General features: G+C 40.6%; 1 protein-coding gene and 1 long non-coding RNA gene across 2 annotated transcripts; one reads left to right on the forward strand and one right to left on the reverse strand.

Annotated features, from left to right (window-relative positions):
* Positions 1-4,360: 4,360 nt before the first annotated feature.
* LOC137048476 (uncharacterized) lies at positions 4,361-6,207 on the forward strand. The gene is made up of 3 exons (XR_010899420.1): positions 4,361-4,679; positions 5,429-5,827; positions 5,928-6,207. It is a non-coding gene; the product is annotated as an uncharacterized lncRNA (long non-coding RNA).
* A 1,973-nt stretch (positions 6,208-8,180) lies between these two features.
* On the reverse strand, positions 8,181-14,982 carry heyl (hes related family bHLH transcription factor with YRPW motif like). Its single transcript, XM_067425843.1, has 5 exons — positions 14,405-14,982; positions 12,016-12,082; positions 11,589-11,672; positions 11,380-11,461; positions 8,181-9,428 (listed from the first exon to the last, which is right to left on the reverse strand). Exons 1-5 carry the CDS (start codon positions 14,482-14,484, stop codon positions 8,809-8,811), a joined length of 933 nt encoding a protein of 310 aa, XP_067281944.1. The 5' UTR covers positions 14,485-14,982; the 3' UTR covers positions 8,181-8,808.
* Positions 14,983-16,216: the final 1,234 nt, after the last annotated feature.

Here is a 16,216-nt window from a genome sequence, read left to right on the forward strand (position 1 = left end):
ACTAAAGAGCTGTCCGAAGACACTAGAGACAAAATTGTACACCTCCACAAGGCTGGAAAATGCTATGGGGAAATTGCCAAGCAGCTTGGTGAAAAAAGGTCCACTGTTGGAGCAATCATTAGAAAATGGAAGAAGCTAAACATGACTGTCAATCTCCCTCGGACTGGGGCTCCATGCAAGATCTCACCTCGTGGGGTCTCAAGGATCCTAAGAAAGTTGAGAAATCAGCCCAGAACTACACAGGAGGAGCTGGTCAATGACCTGAAAAGAGCTGGGACCACCGTTTCCAAGGTTACTGTTGGTAATACACTAAGACGTCATGGTTTGAAATCATGCATGACACGGAAGGTTCCCCTGCTTAAAACAGCACATGTCCAGGTCCATCTTAAGTTTGCCACTGACCATTTGGATGATCCAGAGGAATCATGGGAGAAAGTCATGTGGTCAGATGAGACCAAGATAGAACTTTTTGGTCATAATTCCACTAAACGTATTTGGAGGAAGAAGAATGATGAGTATCCAAGAACACCATCCCTACTGTGAAGCATGGGGGTGGTAGCATCATGCTTTGGGTTTTTTTTCTGAACATGGGACAGGGCGACTGCACTGTATTAAGGAGAGGATGACCTGGGCCATGTACTGCGAGATTTTGGGGAACAGTCTCCTTCCCTCAGACCATTGAAGATGGGTCTAGGCTGGGTCTTCCAACATGACAATGACCTGAAGCACACAGCCAGGACAACCAAGGAGTGGCTCTGTAAGAAGCATATCAAGGTTCTGGCGTGGCCTAGCCAGTCTCCAGACCTAAACCTGATAGAGAATATTTGGAGGAAGCTCAAAATCAGTGTTTCTCAGCGACATCTTAACTTGCAAAATAATAAAATAAATAAAATAGCAGGGTGTTCAAATACTTATTTTCCTCACTGTATCTTTATAGCACCAGATTAAAATCTATGTGATAAATAAGTGAAGGTTAAAAGTCAAAAGTAATCTAAAAGTAATCAAAACTTAGTCCAGTTATATAACCCTCTTTTGGCATTAAAAAACTACAGTCAGGATTTACTAAAGACAATGAAAAATTAGTGCTGGAAAGGCATGGACAGAGTTATTTTTGCGGGTAAAAATGTTGGGAGGACAGTATTTAAATAAATCACTCAAGCTAATTTACTACAGTTTACACTCATCACTTCACTGGTGTTTGCACCATTATTCCGTCTTAAACCAGAGGCTAACTGGTAGATTTTGCTGGCCGTTATGAAAATGTTTTCTTTTTGCGTGTTAGGTAGATAAAACTTGTTTTATTCTCCACCTGTTTTCTCTATTACACTTTTGCTGGTGTTTTCTGTCTGGCTGCTTATTTGGATTGTTTGCCCTTTTGCCTGTTATATGGATTATGATTCTGGGTTGTCCCAATAAAGCTGCATTTGGATCTTCAATGTAGGTCTCAGAGCAGTTCGTAATAATTACAGTACTAACTATGTAATCAACCCAACAGTGTTGGGGTACGCATTACAAGTACAGGACATTACAAGTGATTACTTTTTTCAAATAAAAAGTGAAGTAACGCATTACTTTTTAAATGTGCAACAAAATATCTGTTACTTTTTCAGATATTGACTGAGATCTCTCCTGACCCCATGTTGGGAGAAATTTTAAAGTGCAGAGGCGTTGCTGCGTAAACACGATGGTCATTGTACTATTGTATCCATTAAACCATACAAATAAGCAACATTGACTTTGGATAAAGAACACATTTGTGTTTTGTTTGTAATTTTTTGTTTTTATTGCAGAAGTAAGAGTATTGAACTGCACCCTCTACTGTACAGGTGTGAATTTGCATTACCTTTAGCCTGATGCTTATTTATTTCTTATTTAAATATTGTAACATTACTTTTAAAAGTAACTTTCCCCAACACTGGTTATTGTAATGACAAACTCTGTAGTGAAAATATTAATACTAGAGTAGCTTTTCCAGTTTGCAAGTTTGTTATACATCATAAAGGGTTGTGTAGTATAGTGTAAAATGGGGTGTGATGAAGGCCCTCAATGCAAGATTTCCCAGTTCCATGCTATAGGAACAAGCACAGGTCATATTTCCTGAACAGGAGAAACTTACAGTTCCTGACTACCTTATTTTCATGTTGACAGGAAAATATCTACCCTGCCTGTTCCGTTGTGTGGGTCATACTCCTTCTTTAGTGCTCTGTTTTTCTCCATGGCCCCTCCCCGTGGGAAAGCTGGCCTTGTGTGATTGTGGTGGCCCATACTGGAAGCTGTGGTTGCAGCACTGACTCTTCTGGTGCCAAAAGAATAGAGGACTATACCCGCACGTCCACACACACACTCATGCTTAAACACTGACTAACATAAACACTCTACACTCACACGCGAGTCACTCTACACACAATCACACACGCCACTCGCATGAGAATCTGCCCAATGCTTCCTCGTTGCGCCACATCCCTCACAGACACACAGTCCCGCCACAGTCTAGCACACGCATACACACATTCCATGCCCATTTTAAAGTTCAAACTGGGCAAACAACCCAAGAACTAAAAAAAAAGTATAACTTCTCTATTTCCATCACATAGACCAACACTTTGATGTGTTGTTTTAATTGCTCTTTCAGTGGTAAAACACATTATTCAGTTTTCATGGTCAACATCAGTTTTAATTTGAGACCGTCTTTGTCTTTGTACTTTTGTGTAACTGCACAGCACTGTCATGTATTTTTATTTCTTATTTTTAAAGTACCTGTATGCATCAGCAGCACTTACATGCCTTCAAAAAACGTACCTCCGAAACAATTATTCGTTATTTGACATTCAAGTTGAAAACCTAACAGAAGTGGCATAAGTAAATTAAAATCATTATATTGAGAACAATAATTTGGAGTGAAAATTGAGTGATTAACGTTCACTAACACTATTTGCTACAGACTTGCTTTCTTCTCACTGATCTCTATATAGATATATTAAATGATCTACATTATTTATTGCTGTTCCCATCATGTTTCAAATCAACATTTCCCCTGTGTATCTAGAATTTGATTCTGATTGGTCAATCACACCATTCAGTGGTCAGATAACATAAAATACTCCCTGTTGTCCATGGCAACTCAAAATTATTGGTGCATCCATCCGGGTAACTGAAACCAGGCTTACTTTCATGTTTCCTAGGATGCATTCATGCTATGTCAGAATTGCCATAATTACAAGATTCCGAATTCAAGAGTCCACGTTCTCATAAAACTCATCAAATTTTCTGGGCCCTGCAACTTGTGCCACCTGATTGCTTTAATGTCATTTGTATAGACCTTATGTATCTCTGTCTCTTTTCAGGGCTGTGCTTGTTCTGTGTTCAAGTTTGTATCCCCACAGCATGAAGGTAAGTTCTTACGGATTTATAAATTAACCGCTCGTTTTAAAACTTCTAGGGTTACTGACATTTGTTATGACATTCACTTCAAACATTACAACGCTCATGATAACTTTAGTTAATTTTACAATAAGTAAATGCACTGCACGAGCTATAGACTTTTCAACAGCGATGCCATTATACAGAGCTGCAGCAAAAACGGAAGTTCAAACACAAAATTCTAAAGATGGCTATATATGCTTGTTTTTTTGCCACATAAGGTCCACAATTATGAGGATCATGAGGTTGTAACAGCGGGCTGAGTTTACCTTTTCAGCGTTATGACGCTTAATCTCCCCAACAGCCTCTGTAGTCCCATTTAGCCACTTGTTGGCAACCACCTTTTTCAAGTCACATGACAGCCTAAAAAAATCTGGATTTATTTTGTAGAATAAAACGTGAAAGTGCTTGAGCTTGTTCACTACAAACCTTATTACAGCCATTCAACCAAAATCCCATTCGAAAAACCAATTGACTTTGGGATATGTAACTGTAAATGCTAAAATGCCAACTCATTTCCGCATTTCAGCCTACAAAGTGGTCCTACCTGCATCACTCTATAAACTGTAGGTTTATTAATGAGGTATTTCCATAATAACTTTTGGTTGCCCTTTATTTTAAGGTGATTATACTTAAATAAGTAGGCCTACTGTAGTATGCAGACCTGTTTTGGATCATTTACATGGTTAATGATTTTCTGCTTCTATTTTGGACTGTTACCTGTGCTCTGCTCCTGGGACTGTTTTTTTTTTTCTCTGGTTTTGACCCCTGCCTGGCCCATCTTCCTTGGGGATTGTTCCAACTGTCCTTGGGGATTATTGCATTGCTGAACTGTCTCGTGGCTTGTATCCTGATTACCCTTGGATTTTGCCTCGGCTCAGCCCTTTACCTGGCAGCTCGGCTGCTTGTTATTTTCTTTTGTTTTTCCCTCGCTGTTGGGTCAATAATCTAAGCTAACTGCTAATCTGCTCTTGAGCCTGTTTCTTCCCAGTAACCCTAACAGTACACACTGACCAGGATGGATCCAGCAGATCAATCGCAGTTACGCTCCGCTTTGGAAGCACAGGGTGCGCTGCTCGGACAGCATCAAGGGAAGCTGGTGGCTGCTCATCATGCTGTGGACTCATTAGCCAGCCAAGTCACCAAGCTTACAGAGACTGTTCGTCGGATGGAGACTGAACGTAATCTTGTGACGTTGGCCACTGGATGTTCTTTAGTCACCCCTGAACCACGCATCAACAACCCTCCTATTTAGTCCGGTGAGCCCACAGTATGCCGTGCATTCATTATTCAATGTGAGGTGATTTTCTCTCTGCAACCCCTCACTTATGCCTCAGATTCAGCCAAAGTGGCATTTGTCATCTCTCTCCTTGTCGGTCGAGCTCGGGAGTGGGCCACTTCTGTTTGGGCAGCTAAGGCAGCATGTTGTATGGAGTTTTCCAGCTTTAAAGCTGAGTTTGTCAAGATATTCGACCGCTATGATTGTGCCATCAATCTACTCCCTGGCACTTCTCCGCCGAAGGGACGGTTATTCTCCTTGTCTGCTCCTGAACAGGTGGCCATGGAGAAGTATCTTTCTGAGTCTCTGGCGGCCGGTGTTATTTGTCCTTCTTCCTCTCCAGCAGGGGCGGGGTTCTTCTTCGTGAAGAAAAATGATGGTTCCTTGCGCCCTTGCATTGATTACCGGGGGCTGAATGACATCACCATTAAGAATAGGCATCCACTACCTTTGATGTCATCAGCCTTCGAGATCCTGCAGGGGGCAAGGTACTTCACGAAGTTGGACCATGGCAACACCTATCATTTGGTTCGGAACAGGGAGGGGGACGAATGGAAGACGGCTTTTAATACACCCACAGGGCATTTTGAGTACAGGGTCCTACCCTTTGGTTTGACTAATGCCCCAGCCGTCTTCCAGGCGCTCGTCAATGACGTGCTGAGAGACATGATCAACAAATTTGTCTTTGTGTATCTGGATGACATCCTCACTTTTTCTCGTTCACTCCAGGTACACATCCAGCACGTCAGACAAGTGTTGAAGCGGTTGCTAGAGAACCAACTGTTTGTTAAGGCGGAGAAGTGTTCCTTCCACAACCAGTCAGTTCCATTCTTGGGACACATCATATCAGTGGAGAGGATTCGCATGGACCCTGCGAAGGTAGAAGCCGTCTCTGACTGGCCCACACCTGGTCCATGGTCTTCCGGAGGACGTGGTTTCTGACAGAGGCCCCCAGTTTGTCTCCCACTTCTTGAGGGAGTTCTGTCGACAGATTGGTGCTACTGCTAGTCTGTCGTCAGGATTCCATCCCCAAACCAACGGCCAGACCTAGCGTGCGAACCAGGACCTTGGGAGGGCCCTTCGTTGTCTGGCTTCTCACAATCCCTCATCCTGGTGCCAGCAGCTTACGTGGGTTGAGTATGCGCACAATACATTGCCGGTGTCGTCTACTGGATTATCTCCTTTTTCTTGCTGCCTGGGATATCAACCCCCTCTGTTTCCTTCACAGGGTTCCAAAGCTGCGGTTTCCTCAGTTCAGGCATTTATCAATCGATGCCGGTGGACCTGGAGAAGAGCCAGGGAAGCACTTCTGAGAACTAGGGAACGCACCAAGAGATTGGCGGACCGCCGTCGGGCTGAGGCACCCAAGTACATCTGTGGACTAAAGGTATGGCTCTCCACCAAGGACCTGCCTCTTAAGGTGCCTGCGGTTCATTGGGCCATACCCCATTGTTAAGGTGCTCAGTCCGGTGGCGGTTTGGCTTCGGCTCCCGCATCCTCTTCGTCGAGTGCACCCACTGTTTCATGTATCTTCTTCTCTCCCCCCCCCCCCGATAGGTTGGTTTGGTTCCAATTTCACCATCAGGAGGATTCTTGATTCCAGGTGGCGGGGCAGGGGATATTCCTGGGGTGGGGGGTCCTGTCAGTACTCTGGTTTGATCATCAGGCTTTTGTGTGTATGATGGTCAGTTCCACTCACTCGGCCATCACAGCTGCACCTCATTCTAATTAGTGCTCCAGCTCTCCCCACACACACCTGTGTCTCGTTTTTGCATTTATTCCTCCACTACTTATGCTTCTCTCTATCTTTGCTTCTCTGTCAGTGTAACCAGTGTCTTGGTTACCATCCGTTTCACTACTGTCCAAAATACTCCTGTTCTAGTCGTGCCAAGCTTACATGTTCTGATTGTTTGTTTAATCTTGTTTTTCTGCTCTGATTTGCACAGTTCCTGTATGCAGACCTGTTTTGGGGTAATGATTTTCTGCTTCTATTTTGGACTGTTACCTGTGCTGTGCTCCTGGGACTGTTTTCCTCTGGTTTTGTCCCCTGCCTGGCCCATCTTCCTTATCAACTGTCCTTGGGGATTGTTGCATTGCTGAACTGTCTCGTGGCTTGTATCCTGACTACCCTTGGATTTTGCCCTGGCTCACCCCTTTACCTGGCAGCTCTTGTCTGAATATTTAGAGCAGTGTATTTCGTCCATTATCATCTCCTTAAAATAAAATCTTAAGCTAACTAATTTTAGTATTGTGTTTTTTTTCTATTAATTATTCACACAAATTCATTCTGGCGTTAATAGTGTTTTCTGAGACGTCTTGCGGAATCACTGTGTCGTTTCATACAAACGCAGCTACTCTTTTAGAGAAAATGACCTCAAATGATTTAGTATGGATATTACTGTTGCAGTATTCGTTTTTGTTGCTAGGCAGATTTGAATGTACATATATCCTACTATTCTTAGCTGACACTTTAAGATATACCTCTCAATCAAATCAATATTTAATGTGTCCACGGCACGTATTTAGCCTACTTATTTAGTGGATTAGCCATGCAATGTTCTAGGGACTGCATGTGAACAAATAGCTTTTTTGCTAACTCTAGCATAATGACAGAAATGTTTATTAATGCACTGTCCCAAATAACTAAAAAATGTAGAAAATAGTTTATAGTCAGCTGGTTAATAGACCTTTCATGGTGACTCACCGCGGTGGCTCCTGATCATGTCTGGGTTTATTTTACGATAACTGACGATACATTAATCTCTTACATCAATTTCTTCTCTTTTTTTTCCTTCAATGTAAGTGTGCTTGAAGAGATTTTGATTTCCTGTTTTGAAGTTAGTTTGGTTTCACTCTAATTACAGCCTGTAGGGAGAGTGGTTGGCAGAGGCACTGAGAGGGCACACAGTGTGCCTGGTTTTCCTCTTGCTGTTGCAGGATCAGGGCCAGAAGCCACCATGTTTTCACCATGAGTGGCCGCCGTACCGCAGTGCTCTCATCAACCTCTCTGGAGACAGCTAAAGAAAACATAAGCTCTAAATGGCACCTTGCTCTATAGCACCCAGAGGAGTCTTTCAGATAAGAGTCAGTGTGTGTACTTGGTAAGTAGGCCTACATCTTTTCCTCTGAGCTTTCTAATAACATAACAGTTGGTGTCCAGTATAGAATAAAAATAACAATTCCAATAGGTTTCCATTGATTTTGTGACTCAGAAAAAGGGAACTGTTACAAAATTATACAATCAGAATGTTCATGAGAGCTGAGAGTTGATCAGCACATTTTGCTCTAGTCGAGCCGTGCCTCTAGTGCTGCCATCTTCTGGTAGCTGCATACACAAGTGAGTGAACAAGACAGCTTTGTCACATGGATAGGCCTACTACATGGCCTACATATTTTTTATAATAATATTTCTAAATATGACCGTTTTACTGTATATTTGATCAAATAAATGAAGCCTTGGTGAGCATAAGGGACTGTGCAATGTCAATATAAAAGCATTAAAACAGTGCCTGTAAAATGAATTAAAAACAGCTGCTCTGTTGCCATCTTCTGGAAGCTCCATGTACTTGCACACACATTTAAGAGAAGAAGAGGAACGCTTTTAAGGCACATTTCTCTTTATGTAATCTCCTCAAGCATTTCCATCTCAAAAATATGATATATCATGCCAGAATCCATGGGCAATTAATGTATAAATGACAGAGTTAACAAATACACTAATATAAAAAAAGATAAAAGATCAGAGTTCTAGAAAATTCCAGTATCCGGATCTCAAAATCCAAGATCAAAGCACCAAATTGCTTTAAGCATTTCATTTATCTCATCCAGTCTCTCAAAGAGTTGCATGTACCTTTGATTTTACACTTGGATTCTACGGTCCATTTAATTTCCTTCCTATTTTTTCTCTGTAAACATAATACGGTTTTGTTTTGTTTTCTTATTTCGAAATGTCATTTGACCTGTAATAGTAAATGGTAATAAACATTTATTGAATAAACTGTCCATTGCTTTGTAGTTCCTTTTAAACGTGGAAATGGTCATAAATAAGTTCAAATGACCAAGACATTTATTTTTCCTTTCAGACTGTCACAAACTCCAAACTTGCTGATTCAGAACGCCCCAATTTCTGTGCCCCAGGCCTGTGCGGACTTACTGGAGGTACTCAAACCCCTGCGACCTGGGGCTGGAGACCCCAGAGGGGCAAAGGGTCTGAAGGAAATCTGTGGAGGGGTGGAGTTGGAGGAAGATGAGGAGGAGGATGGGATTGTGGGTCCATCAGGTGAGTGCTGTTGAAGTCTGTGAGGATGGCCGGGGATAGAGGGCAGTCGACGCACTGGGGTCATTGCTGGACTCATTATCGCCCCCTGGGTGCTCAAAGATCCTACTCGCAGGGCCGGTGAAGGGTAGCCCAGCAAGGTAGCGGTGGCATGGGGGGGCAGATCACGGCGAGCGTTTGGTGGAAAAGGGGTAGACGAGATTGGAGACGAGGTGGCTGCTAGCTGAGGGAAGGAGGGCCAGGGCCAAGGAGGAAAAGGCAGAGCAGCGGAGCTCTGGAAGAGAGGGTCCAGCTCACTGGCGCAGTGGCTAAGGTGGGACACGAGGCGCGCACCGATGGGGTCTGAGGATTCTACTCCCTCAAGAGAGCTGAGGTATCTCACCACCTCTCCAACACACTCCCGAAAGCCCAAAGTCCTGTAATCCACTGCCAGAGCACGTGCATCAAAGTAGCCTAGTGGAGAGAATACTTGAATGTTATGCTTGATAAATACATACAATAACGCATGGATTTTCTAACTTTTTAATGCCAAGGAGGACCCCCAGTTATTATGATGGAGAAAACCCTCCTAAAATATAAAAGCAGCTGTACATTTTTCATGTATAAAGTTTATACTACAGCCAGATTTTAACTTTTTTTTCAGCAAGGATGCGTTAAATTGAGTGACAGTACGCAGTAATGTAGACTTTTCAACATTAATCAATTAGAATGATTTCTGAAGGATCATGTGACACTAAAGACTGGAATAATAATATCACAGAAAAAAAATTAATTGGAAAATATATTAAAATAGAAAACAGTTATTTTAAATTGTCAATATTTTTGTTTTTACTGTTTTTTTAATCAAATAAATCCAGCCTTGGCATGAATAAAAGACATATGACCCCAAACTTTTAGTGTATATTGTGAGAAAAAAATATTTAGTGTGATATAAAAAACAACACTTTGTTTTTTCAATTCATTTTTTTTTAAAGGGGTGGTAAAATACGATTTTACTTTTCTAACTTTAGCTAGTGTGTAATGTTGCTGTTTAAGCATAAACAACATCTGCAAAGTTACAACGCTCAAAGTTTAAAGCAAAGGGAGATATTTGCTTTTTAATAAATCAATTTCTAAGGACTATAGCAAACGGCCGGTTGGGAAATACAGCCTTTTCTTCCAGACTTGCTGACATCAGCAGCTCCAATATTTACATAAACCCCTCCCCCGAGAATATTAAATAAGGGGGCGAGGCCATTTTTATTGTTTTATTGCTGTGGAGAAGAGTAGGCTGGACTGTGCTAGGCGGTTAGCGAATCACAACACAGCTGGGCCAGCTGACCAATCTGAGCACATTGCGTATTTTTGAGGGACCGGCTTCATAGAACCAGGCAACTATCAGACAGTTTATACAAGGAGAGACAGAGCAGCGTAAAATAAAGGTAAAATGTATGAAAAATAATGCAAATTTTTTTTTTAAACGAAGCATGAACATGTTACAGTGCACCGCGCAAACACAATCAAGCCTTCGAAAAAATGTGTTTTACCAACACCTTAATGTTTGGATTGTAATAAAGAAGAAAAAATATTAAAATAGTATCTGTAGAATAGAATAAGACAGTTGTAATTAATCTTAATGATTTCTGACCAGTCTTTACAAAGCAAAACAAATTAATAAAAAATATGTAAATCCCCTAGCACCCCCCCCCCCCCCCCTTGACTCCCTGAATCCCATTTTGCAAACTCCTGCAATAAAGGATGATAACAGCTATTTTAATACATTTAAAGAATAAATTTAAACTTTCAGAAGTAAATTTGAGTGGTGTGTGAACGACATGTAGAGGTTGCTGTTACAATGCTAGGATGATGTAATCGGTTGCTGTTTCTATGCAGTTGCTAAGGTTTTATACACTGCTACTGTATGTGGTAGTTCATAAGGTGTTCTAGTTGCTCAAGAAGACGTTTGATTCGAGGCATCATTCCATGGTGGAACCAACATGCAGGCTTACTTACATTCTTAAAGGGATAGTTAACACAACAATGACAATTCTGTTATAATTTACTTACCCTCAAGTTATTCCAAACCTGTATGAATTTCCTTCTTCTGCCAAACACAACAGAAGATATGAAGAATGTCAGTAACCGACGGTTGATGGGCACCATTGACTTCTATAGTATGAAAAACACTACTATTTGGAAATCAATGGGGTTCATTAGAAGAATGAAATTCATACAGGTTTGGAACAACTTGTGGGTAAGCAAATGATCACAGAATTTTCTTTTTTCGGTGAACTATCCCTTTAAGTTAAATATTTGAGGTTATTCAAATCCATAACCCAAACTAAGAGCAATATAACAGGCGCAATAACACTGCATACTGTAATGAAAGCCCTTCTGAAATCTCTTGCTCCATATCTTCTCTCACCTTTGCCGCCCATGGCATGAAGCAGTTTCAGATGATCCACTGTCATCTGAAGAATCTCAGCCTTCTCCAGTTTAGAGGAGCCCTGGTCAGAAGAACATTTTTTAATACAGTTTTTAACCAATGAGCTTGTACAGTAAACTCATTCACCTCAGCTGTTTTGAGAATACAAAGCAGAGCTGAGCCTGTGGCGTTTAGTCTGATCGTCTTACCTGTTTCTCGAAGGCACTGGGTACGAGTCTCCTGAGCTCTGACAGACTGTGGTTGATCCTGTCCCTGCGCCTCTTCTCAATTATCTGAGGAATCCAGCGGAATCAATTTAAAGACAGAACGACCATTCGAAGTGGAAAGCATTTGCTAACTGGATTATTTTTGTGGCCGAGGCCAAGTCGCAGCATTCGTAAAATCAGATTTTTGGAAGAAATAACAAGTCAAATAGGAAAAAACACAAATCAAAGTCAGACAAGAGGGCTTAAACTGTAAAAATGCATGTTGCTGCAGAGGGTCATATTGCAGGGACTTTTGAAAATGGCAAGCATTTACAGAAGAGGCCTTGTAGCAAGATCATATATGAATTATATATTTGGTCTGTTCTTGAACAAGCAAGGGAAAAACAGAGCTGGATTGACGTAAACTCACCCCTCTTCTCTTCTTGCGCGCCAGGATCTGTGAGGTACTGCCTGGAGACATGGACCCAGTGACAGGGCTGAGCAAGAGAAAGAGCGAGCGGGGAAGGGGACAGATTAAAGCTTTGATGTCAATGCATATTGTTGTCATTACTGTACTTAATACAACGCAGAAACGCTGTTGCACATCATCAAACCCAATCTAATTTGTCTTGGGGAACAGCTAGACACGGGAGCGCCGGGGTAAACAGAAAACAAGATTATTTTGGTTTAACGCGTTTTTGGACATTATTGTCAGATGGCTGATATGTTATGATTTTTGCATCGTACGAAAGCATTTTCTTTTTAAGCTCAAAAGACATGATGATTGCATATCCGCAGGGCAGGCTGAAATAGTGGCTTTTGCGTGCACTTTGAGCACATCAATACTCTGTATTATCCTTCAATGTGGATCTGGTTTGCATGGGCACTCTCTGCCCTGCCAGCAGAATGACACTGTTTGTTTTGCTTTTACTTTGACTTCCACGCATAACTATTATTTTTATATCACATCATTGTAAGTCCTTTTAACATTAAGAGGCTTAATTCACAAACATTCCGTTTGTTTAGAGGAAAAGAGTCCAGTCCAAAAAGAAAATTAGTTACAGGAATAAACTTGTATAGAGTTTTTGCGTTCTGGAAGAGAGTTTTCAAAGGCAATAAGATGAGAAACGATTGGTCATTGTAGGGCGCGATTCAAAAGGACCAAATGGCGGTTACATGAGTCTTCAGTCTGCACTTGATTTGTGTCGCAGCTTTACTGAAATATCAAAAAGACTAAATGACTGAGAGAAAAATGCAAAACAGACAGAGAGGGGAAAAGCATGCTGAGCTTTATGCTCGTCAGTGGCACAGGAATAGGAAGATACGCCTCTCAAGAGTAAGTCAAATAAGATTGTTATGGGCCTCCTTCAGCTGTCCTGCTTGACTGTGTCCCTATGTGTGATTTTGACAATGTGCATGTCCGCTCATATAAACTCATGTGTCACTGCGCTCTGGTGTGCTGGTATACGCTACAGAGTTTCAATGTCCATTTAAATTAGGGAGGGACAACCACAAGACGTTTTCTGTAGAATACTGGTTGTAATATTAGCAATTTGATGTTTTCTCAAACATTTGTTGGACGTGTCTCTTCACTGTCCCCTCATGCAGAAACTATGCTCCTATCCTGAATAATGATGCGTCAGGAAAAGCATGGATAGCAGAGTAAATATAAAAATAAATGAAAAAATTGTGGTTGCACTTTTTAATATGTCCTTGTTACAGTGTAATTACATAAGTACTGCATACTATTAATTACCAAAAAGTACTTGTTATGATTTTAGGGTTAGAGTTTGGGGGTTACATTGGTATTTTATTTGGTAACACTTTATTTTACAGTGTACATACATAATAACAATACATTATGCATAATTACATGCAACTAACTCTTAAACAAACCCTAACCCTATTTTAATTATGTGGTTAATTAATATTAGTTTGTACTTATATTATAATTACATTGTAACAACGACACCTTAAACTAAAGTAGCTATACCCTTTTATTTTACGGTGTCTTTGTTACAATGTAATTATAGATTTAAGTCAGAGTAATATCAAGTAACTTGCTTTAGTGTTTGATTAGTTTGAATTGGTTTAGGGTTAGTTGCATGTAACTATGCATAATTTATAGTTATTGCTATAGTAACTACATGTTACAAATGTAATAATGCCACTGTAAAATAAAGTATTACTCAGTTTGGCTTATTTGCTCGGAATAATGCATAATTTAACATAGTATAAATACATGCACTGGAACAAAAAAAATGCTTAAGTACAATCAACTTGGATGTTTAAGTGTTTTCAACTTAAATTACATTAAACTGATTTTATAAATGAGTTGAATCTTGTATAACGTAAAAAGGTGAAACTTATTTTGATTAGTTAATGCAATCTAAAAACGTATGCTGTCAACTTATTGATCATATTTTTTTACAGTGTGTAACGTACACATTAAAATAGCTAAATTAGCCAAATTGCTTATGCTGACGAATGCCAACAATTTGAATAAAAAAATAGAGCATTTGCATAGCTTTATTTGCTAGGATTTTTGCATGTTTTATATCTTGTTATAAAAAGCAGAGTGCATGGTAATCCCTGAAGCCCCATGTAGAGTCGAACAGACACCTTGCATTCCGACTATCAAAGTTGCTATTTTTGCACTGAAAATAGAATTTCGAATAAAACTTAAACTCATCACAAATGTTACTTTTATTGGTTGCTCACGTTCTGAGCTGCAGTGTGAGCTCTGCATGTAGAGCGACTGACAGCTATATACACCCATGTCATCGCCACTGAGCACATTATACACGCAAAGTCCTCACCAGTAGCTGTCCTCCTGTCCGACATCAATCAGTTCGTCTGTGTCCGAGTCTGGGGAACTGTAGTCATGAGGTCTCTTCATCTCCACGGGGTCCTCGGTCCTCCTCTCTCCCTGCAAGGGAAGGTTGAATCGATGGAGGGATGGAGACGTGCAGTCCTGTTGAGATGATCTCAGATGATGGATTTCTCCTCTATCCTTCAAATGCTACAGTAAGGAAACCAGCCACCTTCTAATGCGAGCACGCCCCTCCCTGCTTTTCTTTTTTTCCTCTCCACCTTCTTCTCCTCTATTTCTCCCTCTATCCTCCGACCACAATACAAGCACGCTGCTTGGGAGTCTTTATTAGACTTCTCTTGCCGACTAAGTCTGGTCCTTGTTTCTGCTTTTATGTGTAGCCGTGTTTTGACATCTCTAGACCTCCTGGACTTAAAGCCAGAGAATGACAGTTCTCCTCCTTCTGTCTTCTCTCACTTTTCCTGGCTTTTTCTAACTCTCGGTCACCCTGGCTACCCTCGTCCTCTTGCTTTCTGTTGCAGCTGCACAAGTGACTGAACTTGGGCACTTTGGCAAAGTTGCCAGTTTTGGCTCCCTCTTACCCTCCCACACTCCCTTCCTCCCTCCCTTCCAGCCCCTCATCAGCCCTCCCTTCTTTCTCTCGCTCGCTCTCTGTCATTTCTCTCCTTTCAATTAGCCACTTCTCTCCACTGTCTCATCCTGCTCTATCTTTACCCCCCTCTGTCCCTCCTTCCTTCTGTCTCTGTTTCTCTCTGTCTCCTCTTTTCCACTCTTTTTAATTAGTTCCCCTCCCTCTCTCCCAGGACAATAGGAAGAACGCTGTGGGAATATTGCCTTGGATTTCGACCCACATGCACACAGACAGTGGCCCCAAAAAAGTATATGGCCACTTAAGCCACACTTAAAGCTCTACGGCTTTCGGTGTTAGATACAAAATATCAAACCAAGTCTGCAAATAGTAGTTTCCTCAGGTGTTCAGGATTTTTTTCCCAGCATATCTTGTTTCATACCCATGCTTGAAAAGTGTGAAAAATGTATTTTTCAGTTTTTTTCTTTTAAATAAACAAATACAGATACATTTGAATTTTAAAGTAGTTGAACACATTCTATTTCATTTTTATTTCAACATGTGTGTTTTATTCCTGTGATGGGACAGCTGAATTTCAGCATTATTACTCCAGTCTTCAGTGTCACATGATCCTTCAGAAATCATTCTAATATGCTGATTTGCTGCTCAAGAAACCTTTCTTATTATCATCGATGTTGAAAACAGCTGTGCTGCTTTAAACTTGTTTCCCTGGGATTCTTTGATGAATAGAAAGTTCAAATAATCTGCATTTGTTTAAAAAATATTTTTTTGGTAAGATTATAAATGCCTTTACTTTCACTTTAGATTGATTCAATGCATATTTGCCAAATAAAAATACTAAAACTAAAAATACTGATCCCAAACTTTTGAACAGTAGTGTATATGTATTGTTCACACTTAAGAAAAACAAGTTTGAACACTTAAAACTTTGTTTTTAAAGGCTGGTGGGGGATTTGGGGGTGCTGTTTCATGCATAGTTGAGATTTTTACACTGGTAAAGACGTGGATTCCCATCCTAAACATGGACAAAGTTTAAAAAAATAAGCTATATATATATATATATATATATATATATATATATATATATATATATATATATATATAAGTTTCGGAAAGTTTTTTCTGAGTATGGGTCTATCTGATGTCAGATATGGCAGAATGTCCTTGTACGGGCCATACGGGCCATTTACTTGAGTACTGTACTTAAGT

This window comes from Pseudorasbora parva, chromosome 19 (assembly GCF_024679245.1).
Source record: "Pseudorasbora parva isolate DD20220531a chromosome 19, ASM2467924v1, whole genome shotgun sequence".
Classification (NCBI taxonomy): Eukaryota; Metazoa; Chordata; class Actinopteri; order Cypriniformes; family Gobionidae; genus Pseudorasbora; species Pseudorasbora parva.